This window comes from Marmota monax, unplaced genomic scaffold (genome assembly GCF_021218885.2).
Source record: "Marmota monax isolate L192 unplaced genomic scaffold, Marmota_monax_Labrador192_F-V1.1 WCK01_AAM20220418_F8-fsc00003, whole genome shotgun sequence".
Taxonomy (NCBI): domain Eukaryota; kingdom Metazoa; phylum Chordata; class Mammalia; order Rodentia; family Sciuridae; genus Marmota; species Marmota monax.
The window spans coordinates 6,905,693-6,918,638 of NW_026694084.1; the positions used below are offsets into that span (position 1 = coordinate 6,905,693).

General features: G+C 41.8%; 1 protein-coding gene across 2 annotated transcripts in view; it reads left to right on the forward strand.

Annotated features, from left to right (window-relative positions):
• Positions 1-12,946, forward strand: part of Matn2 (matrilin 2) — a 146,807-nt gene that overhangs the window by 129,311 nt on the left and 4,550 nt on the right. For both annotated transcript variants that reach the window (XM_046464938.2, XM_046464937.2), the window contains exons 11-14: positions 611-733; positions 2,801-2,923; positions 6,173-6,295; positions 10,171-10,584. In XM_046464938.2, coding sequence (XP_046320894.1) covers positions 611-733; positions 2,801-2,923; positions 6,173-6,295; positions 10,171-10,584 — 783 coding nt within the window. The remainder of the gene's footprint in view (positions 1-610; positions 734-2,800; positions 2,924-6,172; positions 6,296-10,170; positions 10,585-12,946) is intronic.

Here is a 12,946-nt window from a genome sequence, read left to right on the forward strand (position 1 = left end):
ATCTGGCTGCATGTAAAAAGCTCCAACCTACCAGCCACTCTTTATATCCTGCTTTTTCTCTAGAGCACTTTTCCCCACCTGATATCACATATGTGTTTGTCTGTTGGTCTTCCACACATCTCACCTACTAGACATAAAGCTTCCCCAAAGCAGAAACTTTGTTGTGTTCATTGTTCTATCCCCAGAGCCTAGAACAGTGCCTGGCTCAAGTAGGAACTCACAGGATATTTGTTGACTGAACAAATGAATGAATGGATTACCTACGTGTGAGTCAAAGATGCTTACATAGAAATGTAAATAAATTGATAAAATGTGACAGCCATTGAAGTTATGCTTATTTTCTAATATTTATAGGCTATTTATATCTCTCATTTTGTAAACTGTCTTTTTTGTTCATTTTTGCTGTGGAGGTGATCGTATTATTTTGTTTGTGTGTGCTCTGTATGTATTAAGAATTTTTGTTCACAGACACACATTCTATCCTGAAATGTGCCCTGTGGGAAAAGACACTGCTTTAATTGAAGGTGTCTGAAATGTCTTTTATGAATGAATAAGTCATTAACGTATGAGTCATTTTCTTCTGGTTTTCCAATTCTAATTTGATCCTCAGAATTGGACTCTTGTGCTTTGGGGAACCATGGTTGTGAACATTCGTGTGTAAGCAGTGAAGACTCGTTTGTGTGCCAGTGCTTTGAAGGGTATATACTCCGTGACGATGGGAAAACCTGCAAAAGTAAGTTTTACTGGCACGGGCTCACATTACTCTGAGTCAGACCGTGGCAAGAAATTCACTGTTCTGATCTCCGTATAAATCAGTTACTTTCAAAATTCACTGTGGGGTTCTGGATGGGATCCTGAAACACAAAAAGGATACTTAGGGAGGCCCTAAGTGAATGTAAATAAGCTATGGACTTTAGTTAATAATGTAGTAATGTGTGTTCATTTATCATAAAAACGATGCCATACTATTTAAGATGTTAATAATAAACATGGGTGTGGGGCACATGGGAATTCTCTGTACTGTTTTTCATTTTTTTCTGTAAATCTAAAACTGTCCTGAAAAATAAAGCCTAGGGCTGGGGTTAGAGCTCAGTGTAGAGCATGTGTTTAGCATACGTTGAGGTTCTGGATTCAATTCCCAGCACCTAAGTTAGTGAATAAGTCTATTAAAGAAATATGGACAAGCAAGGAAAAAAATAAAATAAAAAGGAAGTCATTGCCAGAGCTGTAACTGAAGTTGCTCATTTATATGCTCTGTGTCATATAAATGTGTTAGTTTGCTGTCATTGTGACAAAATACCTGAGGATAAGCAACTTAAAAGGAGGAAAGATTTATTTTGACTCTTGGTTTCAGTCCATGATCAGGCTCCTTTGCTTTTAGGCTTATGGTAAAGCAGAGCATCATGGTGGAGAGCACATGGTGAGGCAAAGCTGCTCACTTAGAGGAGAGGAAGGGTCTGGGTCCCAATATACCCTTCAAGGTCACACCCTCAATGACCTACTTCAGTGTTCTATCACCTTCCAATGTCATCAGCAGCTGAGGACCAAACTTTGAACACATGAACTATAGGGGGGCACATTTAAGATCCAAATCATAACAAGAGGTTTAGCAGTATACTCTTGCAGAAAGATGTACACTGGAAAAATCAAGGTTTAAACTGGGCACAGTGGCATATGCCTCCAATCCCAGCAGCCCGGGAGGCTGAGGCAGGAAGACTCCACATGAGTTCAAAGCCAGCCTCAGCGACTTAGCCAGGCCCTAAGCAACTTCGTGTGACCCTGTCTCTAAATAAAATATAAAAATGAGCTGGGGATATGACTCAGTAGTTAAGTGTCCCTGGGTTTAATCTTTAGTACCAATTTAAAAAAAAGAAAAGAAATCCAAGGTTTAATTTTTTTTTTTTTTTTTTTTTGGTGGTAGTAGTGAAGATTAAACCCAGGGCCTTGTATATGTTAGGCAAGTACTCTACCACTAAGCTACATCCGTAACCCCTTAATCTACTTTTTGATTAGCCATTTATTAGCTGGGAAAGTTGTTTAACTTCTCTGAACCTCTGCTTATTTACCTTTAATAATTTTGTTGTCGTCATTTCTGGTAGCACCAGTCCCCTCATGGAGGCCGCCTTGTCTGGAGGTCATTCTTGTTTCGGAAAGCAGAGCCTCTTACATAGGGCCTGACTAGGACAAGTAGCCCTAGCATACCTTAACTGCGGGTGTAAATCTCCACACACATCTTGGTATAACCAAAGGGAGAGGTGTGACCTGGGCAGATGATTCCCATCCCTAACGGTCATTTCTTCCTCAAGCTTCCCAAAGCCCTTTCCAGAGAGCAACTTAATTGACACTATGTGAAGAAAAGATGAGTAACTGAAATTATTACCCTCGTTTTTCAGACAGGAAAGCTAAGACTCCAGGAGGTTAAGTGATTCTCCTAAGTCATATATTATGTCAGGGACAAAGCCAAAATTAGATTTCAGTGATGCTCATCTAAATTGAAGTTTAATCTCCTAAGTAATCAGACCAACAGTGTTTCCATTCTGGTATCAGAAGCAACGTCTGCAGAAAGCTGATGATGGATTGCATTTCAATAAGACACTGAAGTAGGTGCCGGCAAATGATGAAGGTGATGCTAGTGAGAAACTTGGAAGATTTAGCCCTTACGAAAGCCCCTAAACTTCATCCCCTAGTTTTACCATCAGCTCAAGTGGCACTGGGGTGCAGTGGCCAAGATGGAAGGATCCTACAAGTCCAGGTAAAATTTTGTTGGTGCAGTTGTTTTGACTGGCTCTGCCCTCCTTAGGGAAAGACGTCTGCCAAGATGTGGCCCATGGCTGCGAGCACATTTGTGTGAACAGTGAGGAATCGTTCATCTGCAAGTGCTTGGAGGGCTTCAGGCTGGCGGAGGATGGGAAGCGCTGTAGAAGTAAGTAGCCTCGGGTGGAGCGCCTCTCCGTCTGTGGTGCTCAGGCAGCTACAGATCTTCATTTAATCTTTAAAATCTTCCTTTTAAAAACTTTTAACCAGTATCACGAATAAGACTTCCTACCTTGGTCTGAGATCAAGTCATTCAGACCTTGGTTCTTTGGGAATTTCTACGTGGATCTTGAGTTGTCAGGCTCTTTGCTTCTCTCTCTCTTCTCTCAGCTGTCAGCCTTTTCCATTCTCATTGTGTGGATGCCCAGAGCCCAGCACAGTGCCTGCTAGTCATTGGGAGGAATTAGAATCTCTGCCAGCAGTCACTACTCAAAAACCCACAGAAAACTCCCTTAGACCCTCTCCCACCCTTTATCATTACTTATAAGTTCTGCCAAGAGGAAAAAAGAACTGTAGTTATCCTTTGGTCCTTGAATCTATTCTTTCTATCACTTGCTTCTATAGATGACTCAGAACAGACTCTTAGAGTTTGGCTGGAAAGTGTATTAGGGTTCTCCAAAGAAACAAGACTGGGCTAGGATTGTGGCTCAGTGGTAGAGCACTCGCCTCTCATGTGCGAGGCCCTGGGTTCGATCCTCAGCACCACATAAAAATAAATAAATAAAATAAAGGTATTGTGTCCAACTACAACTAGAAAATAAATATTAAAAAGAAACAAGACTATTGTATGTGAGAGAGAGGGGAAGAGATGGGAGGGAAGAAGAGAGATTGATTTGAAGGACTTGGCTCTTGGGAATGTGGGGAATGGAAAGTATGATGTGAGCAGAGCAGGCTTGGAGACCCAGGAAAAGCTGATGTTGTACCAGGGTCTGAAAGTGGTCTAGGTGCAGAATTTCTATTTCCTTGGGGAACCTTAGTCTTCTTCTCTTACGGTCTTCAACTGTTTGGATGAGGCACACCCACATTATGGAGGGTAGTCTGCTTTACTCAAAGTCTACCAGTTTAAATGTCAATTCATCTAAAAATTACCTCCACAGCAACATCTAGACTGGCGTTTGACCAAATGACCAGGCACAAAAACCTAGCCAAGGTGGCACATAAAAGTAGCCATCCTAGTCCCCAAGAAAGATAGAGATGTGGATGCACCAGCTAAGTGAGGAGGGCATTAGAAGAGTACAAGGTCCAGGCTGGGTTGTGGCTAAGAGGTAGAGTGCTTGGCTAGCACATGTGAGGCCCTGGGTTCGATCCTCAGGACTATATAAAAATAAATAATTTTTTTAAAACCCTAAGATTAAAAAAGAAGAAGGAGGGCTGGGGATGTGGCTCAAGTGGTAGCGGCTCGCCTGGCATGCGTGCGGCCCGGGTTCGATCCTCAGCACCACATACAAAGATGTTGTGCCTGCCGAAAACTAAAAAATAAATATATAAAAAAAAATTCTCTCTCACTATCTCTCTCTGTCTCTCACTCTCTCTTAAAAAAAAAAAAGAAGAAGAAGAAGGAAAGCATAGGGCAGGGATTTATCTTCACCATGAAATTCTGTCTATGAGTTATCAGTTTTCCTTTTTTTTTTTTTTAATGGTACCAGGGATTGAACCCAGGGCTACTTAACCACTGAGCCACATCCCCAGCCGTTTTTATCTTTTACTTTGAGGCTCTCCCACTAAGCTGCTTAGAACCTTACTAAGTTACTGAGGCTGGCTGAATTTGCAACTTCCTGCCTTCATCTCCCAGCCATTGGGATTACAGGCTTTTGCTACCGCACCCAGCCCTGGGGGTGTTTTCACAATCTCTACTTGATTTGGTCACGCTGTGCCCCAGTGGGCAGAATGGTCCTTTATTGGGCAAGGCAAAATCAGTCCCTTTGCTTTTAAGGTTGATTTAGGGGGGATTTCCTGCAGAGCCATACCCCACGTTGACACAGCCAGGTGGGGGTGGAAGTCACTGCCCTCATTCTTTTTTTTTTTTTTCTTAATAGGTGGACACAATGTCTTTATTTTACTTTATGTGGTGCTGGATCGAACCCAGTGCCTCCTGCATGCTAGGCGAGTGCTTTACCTCTGAGCCACAACCCAAGCTCCACTGCCCTCATTATTGCCTCAGGAAGAGGGCTCCTTCCTGTAGCAACAAGTTCTATGTGAACAACCCACTCCTAGCAGGCTTGGAGCCCTGGTCTGATTGCAGGCATCCCCCCAGCATTCTCAGTCTTAGCTAACACTATGGTTTCCCTTCTTTGGAGACCACATCCACACTTCTGCTCATTATGTCTGCCTGATCCATTTGTTCCTGCTTTTATTTCTTGAACATGGGTATAACCCCCTACTGCACACCCACATACCATCTATTCACTCAGCATCCTGATTGCTTAGTAAGTTGAGGTGTTTTGCACCAGATACAGCTTCTACCTCTGGAATTTGATCACTAAGTCATATCCCACCGTTCCTGTTTCCTAGAGGGCTCTGTAGTTGTTGATTCCAATTTTGTGTGGGGCTTCTCCTTTTAAAGGGCTAATAAAGAGCCAAAGGGTTGTCTATGGGTCGCCTGAGGAAGACTCAGGAGATGCTGTGCCTCAGCTGGGCCACCGGCTTGTTGGATGACCTTCGGCAGCTCAGTGAAACTCTTTGAGGATCCGTTTTTTCATTTATACCTTGAGTAGAACTATTCCATCTTCCTTTCCTCCCAGAGGTGGTGAGAATCAAAGGGCTGTAACTACTTTAAAAAATTCAAAATAACCTCACACACGAGAAATGTTCATAGACCAACAAAATGCAGTGTTTGGGATCTCCATGGAGAGAAATCAGGAGCTAAAGCTCAGCAAACAATTCTAATTTGATAGTAAATCCAGGACACCCAGTCACCCATCTTTCCATTCAGACTTGTGGGAATTGGAGCTTCTTGGGAGGAGGAGCTTATCCCTGATCTTGGGCTATCCAAATGTGAGACTAAAAAAGATGCCATTTAGAGGGTTTGCACAGCTGGGCACGGTGGCACACGCCTGTAATCCCAGTGATTTGAGAAGTTGAGGCAGGAGGATCACAAGTTCAAAGCCAGCCTCAGCAAAAGCAAGGCACTGAGCAACTCAGTGAGACCCTGTCTCTAAATAAAATACAAAATAGGGCTGGGATGTGGCTCAGTGGTTGAGTGCCCTAATACCCACCTCTGCCCCTGCCCCACATCCCCAAACAGAAGGTTTGCACATTTTTTTTTAAGTGACTATTTCCTCAACCTCTCCACGTGTGACTGTTCATGCCAGCTCTTTTCTGACTGGTGGGATTGTTTACCTCCCCACATTTTCCTCAGGGAAGGACGTCTGCAAATCAACCCCTCACGGCTGCGAACACATTTGTGTCAACAATGGCAATTCCTACATCTGCAAGTGCTCAGAGGGATTTGTTCTAGCTGAGGATGGAAGGCGGTGCAAGAGTAAGTGATGAGAACTTGGCTCTGCTTTCTCTTGGCTTTGGAGCATCTGCCTTTTGGACTATTTTCAGGCACCTCTGCTTCTCCCATAAAGAAGAGTGTGTGTGCACAGAGGGTGGGGGAGGAGGTGTAACTGTAGCAGCACCTGCGAAAGCACTTTCGGTTTTAGTTGACAGTTCATTATCAGCCAAAAGGCTGGAGTGATCTTTGACTGAGGAAGAGTATCTGGCTGGGAGAGGTAGGACTATGCTAGTTCTGCAAATGGTACTTTAGGAAAAGAGAGATGAGATGATGGATCAAAGCTTGAAACGTAAATAAAATAAAACCACCAAATAGCAAAGGAAGTCTTGAGAGAATTATTTGATAATCCCAGAGAATCTCTTTTTAAACATGGCAGGCAACTTAAAAATCATAAAAGAAAAAAGGAAAAATATATATTAAGAGATTAAAACTATGATACTTTTTTTTAACCTATTGGTTATCAGATTTCACAAAGTTTGATTGTTCCTATGTTGGCAAAGATAGGTTGTAAAAGGCAATTATAAGCCGGGTGCTGTGGCGGATGCCTGTAATCCCAGCAGCTCAGGAGGCTGAGGCAGGAGGTTCATGAGTTCAAAGCCAGCCTCAGCAAAAGTGAGGGGCTATGCAACTCAGTAAGAGCCTGGCTCTAAATAAAATACAAAATAGGGCTGGGGATGTGGCTCAGTGGTTAATGCCCCTGAGTTCAATCCCCGGTACAAAAAAAAAAAAGAAAAAAAGGCAATTATAAACAGATCAGTGGATATCTGAATTAGCACAACCTTTAGGAGGGCAATTTAGCCATATTTTAAATGCAATTCTACTTCTAGGAGTTTATCCTACAGATGTGTGTGTGTTCACAAAGGCATATGCATGTGGATATTTTGTGTAGCATTACTTGTAGCAGCAAAAAACAAGCTAAATGTCTACCCTTAAGAGTCTCATTAAGGGCCAGATGTATGGTATATACCTGTAATCCCAGCAACTCAGGGAAGGATCACAAGTTTGAGGCCAGCTTCAGAAACTTAGTGAGAACCTATCTCAAAAATTAATGAAGACAAAAAAACTTTCTATTAGGAAAGATGCATGATTAATTAATTCAGAGCATGAACTTCAAGTTAGAAAGAAAACAAAGGGGCGGGGGGCTGGGGATGGGCTCAGTGGTTAAGCATCCCTGGATTCAATCCCTGGGTTACATAAATTATGGTAAATCTATACAATGAGATTTGATGTAGATGTTAAAAGAATGAAGCAGGGGCTGGGGTTGTGGCTCATTGGTAGAGCACTTGCCGAGCATGTGTAAGGTCTGGGTTCGAGTCTCAGCACCACATATAAATAAAATAAAGGTTTGATTACAACTAAAATAAATATATATTTTAAAAAAGAATGAAGACGCTCTATACATAGCCCTGAGATATTGTAAATGAAAAAAGCATAAGGATCAATAGTTTTTATTATGTTACCATTGCTGTATTTTGTATAAGACTGTAACACATACACATATGTCCTTTTGAAATTTTTGAATTTTTCTATGTACATGTATTGTTTTTCAGAAAATTTAAAGGAATAAGATAAACATAACTTAGAAAAAATAAGCACCATGGTGAGGGGATTTGGTTTCATATCTAGCAGTAAATAAAGAATGAAACTGGGAAACTTTATAGAAAATAAAAATACGTGAGATACCATTCAAACACCAAATAACTATCTCCTTGTTCATGATTTATCTGACACCCCTACCCCAGGGACAGCCCTAAGGGAGAAGCTACAGCTCAGCATGAAGACAAAAAAACTTTCTATTAGGAAAGATGCATGATTAATTAGTTCAGAGCATGAACTTCAAGTTAGAATGCCCACCCATACTGCCTGGTCAGACTACTTAACTTCTCCGAGTCTGTTTCCTCCTCTGTAAAATGGGGATAACAGCTCACGTAGCCAGAATGCAGAATATGTGAGACCCTGTCTTCCAGGGCTGGTATACAGAAAGTGCTCAATGAATGATCACTGTTGCAGTCATTACAGGCAGAGTGGTCTGAGGACAGGGCTTTGGTCGTGGGGTGATAGATTCTCATAAAGAGAGGAGTTCAGACCACAGCAGGCCTGGAGTAGATGACCTGCCAAGGTCTTATCTAACTCTGAAATTCTAGAACCCTGTGAAAATTATGTTCTGAAAGTAAATCACAGCTCATAAATGAACTACCATAAAGAAAATGCCAAAAGAAAGCATGACTGGTCTACCTGCAAACAAGCACCTGGCAAGTGGGGCGGAAAGCAAAGAAGGGTCTGGGTGCTTCTGACATTTTCTGCTCTCTCTGGCATTCCTGTCTTCCTGAGGAGCCTTTATGCAGCCCTCTGTGGGGAGGCTGCAAGGGCTGGTATACAGGAGGAGCAGGAAGGAATTTTTGCTGCTGGTAAATTGTACCAGTATTTCTGAAATCTGCTGGAGAAGCACATGCAGGCCAGCTGAGTCTTTTTCTGGTTGACTCAGAAACAGGCTATGAATGTAAATGAAGCTTTGAATTGGCCTTTTCCTCTTTCACTAATAAAGAATCAATAGGTTGAATAATGAAGACAAGCACTTAATGGAGAGAGAGAGAAGGACCCCAAGCCCCCAGTCCCCAAGATTCATACATACACACACGATTACATTAGCATGTTATACCAGCCAGGCATAAAAATGGGTCTTTACTTGCTTGTATTGTTATGCTTCACTTTGAAAGATTAGACAGCAGCTTGATATAGAAAAGAGAATGTTATAATAATATACTGTGGTCTATTTGAAATGATCTCATCCATTTGGGATCTGGAAATTCTTCTTCTCCTCACACCCAAATTGCTTAAGTATTTGCATAACGTTTTTCTCTTTTACCCTCAACCATCTGCATTGCTCAAAAATCTTTGGTATAGATACAGAATTCACAGTGAGCTTCATTTTTAAGCTTTAACAGGGCAGTGGAAGTACTTACAGGTGTGCTACCCACTAACCAATAGATACTGCCTCATTCTTTTATTCTGTCAATCAACGTTTATTGAACACCTATTGTGTGCCAGACATTAGGGGCACAGAAATGAATGAAATCCAGCCTCTACTGAGGAAGAACTCACAGACTAAAGGAGGAGACAAACACATAATAAAATAATTATTGTACAACGTGGAATGCTGCATCCAGTACGTTGGACTGTAAGCAACTTGGCATTAGACATTTGTCTTTGTCACAACCATAATCCTGCTATGTCTACTGTTTTGCACAAGGCAGATGCTCAATAAATTTTGGTTGAGTAAATTGATAGAATTACGGGTATTCAGCTAATGCAATCTGGGTTACTAGGAAACCATCCTTGGAAGAGATGATGACTGAGCAGAATTTTAAGAATCTCCTTCTCCTTTGTCACTCAGCATGGCAGCACTTATGTGATGTCATCCTCCCAGCATGAAGTGATAGGAATGGTTAGAGTGTAGTCAGACCCTTCAGTGTACCCACTGTACCTCGGAGACCTGGCTGTCACTGATTAGGGTACAATGTGGGATTGATTTCTTAGATGATTTGTACATCTGCTGTGTGTTTTTGTTATGAAAATTACTATTTTTACTGATTTGACAAGCCAAACATAAAAGTATATATGAAAATGATTGTTGCTTGTGACATTCCCAACACCTCATCTGTCCTGTGAATTGTCTTCTAAGTACCATGCGCTAACCGGTTGCACAACTGGAGCTCCGTGTCCTGTGTATTGTCTAAATAAAAACCAAGGTAGTTCTCCAAAGCAGTTATGCCGCCAATTAGAGCACAATTTTCTATTCTTTTTCGTAAATGATTTTTAATTACCCAATCAGATCAATTTTCCTTTTGTTCATGTAGGATGCACTGAAGGACCAATTGACCTGGTCTTTGTGATTGATGGATCCAAGAGCCTTGGAGAAGAGAATTTTGAGATCGTGAAGCAGTTTGTCACTGGAATTATAGATTCCTTGGCAATTTCTCCCAAAGCTGCTCGAGTGGGGCTGCTCCAGTACTCCACGCAGGTCCGCACAGAGTTTACCCTGAGAAACTTCAACTCCGCCAAAGACATGAAGAAAGCTGTAGCCCACATGAAGTACATGGGCAAGGGCTCTATGACGGGGCTGGCCCTGAAACACATGTTTGAGAGAAGTTTTACCCAAGTAGAAGGGGCCAGGCCCCTCTCCACACGGGTGCCCAGAGTGGCCATCGTATTCACAGACGGACGGGCTCAGGATGACGTCTCCGAGTGGGCCAGCAAAGCCAAGGCCAATGGTAATACAGAATGGAGGTGCTTTACACCACTTGAGGTTCAGGTTTCTTAAACTCTAAGTGGTCACAGCTGACCATTAACGTAAAATTCCTTGATTTTCGTAAGGAAATTTTCCTGACAACCACCATTATACCCCTTAGCGACCTTAATGGGATCTCAGAGGTGTTAAAATGCTCAAGAAGGACAGGAAAGTCTCCCAGAGTGGGAGGCTACACAGCCCACACCCAGCAATGTGATTTACTACCCAGTGTGTGACTTCCAGTGGATAGACTCACCCCTGTACTTGCTATGTAACCACAGACAGACATACAACAGTGCCCAAACACTGGTAATGCTGCTTTAGAATCACTTAAAGAGCTTGTTAAAAAATACGTTTATCTTCATACATTTTTTTAAAATACCAGTGCTCTGAAACTATGATCACCTTAAGATAGAGAACATTTTTGTGTTTGCAGGAAGAGAAAGTTAGCTTTTGAAAAAGAAAATCAAAATGCTAGGAAGGATGATGACTAAGTTCTTTTTGTGCAGTAAAGCTCAGTCTCCTCTTGAGGTTTTCCTGACCTCCTGTATAATGCAGGCAGGGATTTGAGTGTTTCTTCTGTTGTGTGGATGCGAAGTGTAGAAGAGTGTGGCCCTTGGCAAAAGACAACCAGAAGCTGGGATGACTGGTAGAGACAGTTTATAGTGAAGGGTGTGGATTCCTCAGGGGAGATGAGGAAACTTGAGGTTGTGAAGCAGTGTGCTTGCAAGCCACCTCCTGCAAGTACTTGCTGAGGACACAGCAGATCCTCTAATGGGACAAATGGGAGACACAGAACACTGCCTCACCCAAGACTTTATGGGCGTAGTGCCTAGATCGGACTGGGCATGCAGAAGATGCATGACAATTGCTCAGTAGTTAAAGTACTCCCAGCTCCACTGGTGAGCTCCATTCTCCTACAGAAAGGCCGGTTCACACTGACCTCAACTACTCTCTTTGTGAAGGAGACTATTTTATTGACATTGCTTACTGTACAGTCTGCTCCTTGCTTCCTTGCCTAAGAGAGTGGGAGCCAGAAAAAGTGTCCAGCTCTGAATCAGCTGGGTGGACTGTAAAACTGGCTGTTCACATTAGACTAGATTGCTAGAATTAATGTCTAACCCATCCGCCCCTCTAGAGCCTGTGTTCTTAAAAAAGCATCAGGAAAAGCATTTTCGTGTCTAGGAACAATGGTTAGCCCTTTCACTTGACTTACTGAAATTTATCTTACACTTGCCCCTCAAGTTTCCACACATTACCCAAAGGTGGGTGATAGGAGATATATGGTTCTTCAAACAAGGTTTATCGGAAGTAACATCCTCACATGAATTTAATTATTTCTATATATAGTTAACATAATCCTAAAATAGTTACCCTTTTTAGGAAGTTGTATGTAAAGTCATTAGGCTCTTAGACAAATATGCTGACCTTGGCTGTTGAACTTACACAGACTTAGAACAAGTCACAACTCTCAGCCCTTGAATTTCAGAGCCACTTTTATGTGCGTTTAAGAAATATTGTCTAATGAATTGGCCAGAATAAATTATCAGTGCTGGACTGGGGATGTGGCTCAGTGGTAGAGCGTTTGCCTAACATGTGAAAGGCACTGGGTTTGATTCTTAGCACATTAAAAAAAAAGAAAAGAAAAGAAAAAAGAAAGAATAAATAAAATGAAGGTATCGTGTCCATCTACAACTTAATAAAAAAAAAAAGATATCAGTTCTGAAAACTGTTGGAAAACAAGGAGAGCTTAATTCTTATTGCATTTTACTTTCAAATGCACAGTATACAAGGGAAGGGGGAAGAATGATTAATCTGATTTAGAAAAGCTTTTGGAGAAAATTCATACCCCTTTTGAAATCTAATGTTGAGCCAGGCACATGCATGTAATCCTAGCAACTTGGGAGGCTGAGGCAGCATTGCAACTTTGAGCCCAGACTTAGTAATTTAGACTCTTTCTCAAAACCAAAAATAAAAATGGCTATGGATGTAGCTCAGTGGTAAAGTTCCAAAAAACAAACAAACAAAAAAAGAAATCTAATGTTAACATTTAGGTTTGTTCTCTTGACTGGGGATTTCCAGTGATCTGCAGATTCTCCTCCTCAGCTTACCGTCTCCTCGTAAGATTGTGTCCTCCTAAGAAAAACAGGCAGAAGGCAGTTTCACTTGACCCTAGATTATTGAAGGTTCCTATCTTGGTTATAAGATCATAAATTGTCCTGCTTCTTAAAATTCTTCCAGAAGAGATCCCTATTTTAATAGCCATAAGATAGGTGTTCTTTTCTACTTATCCAGAAGGATAATTCAGGGAAAAATTGCAGATCTGTTAAATAACTCTCCCTGAA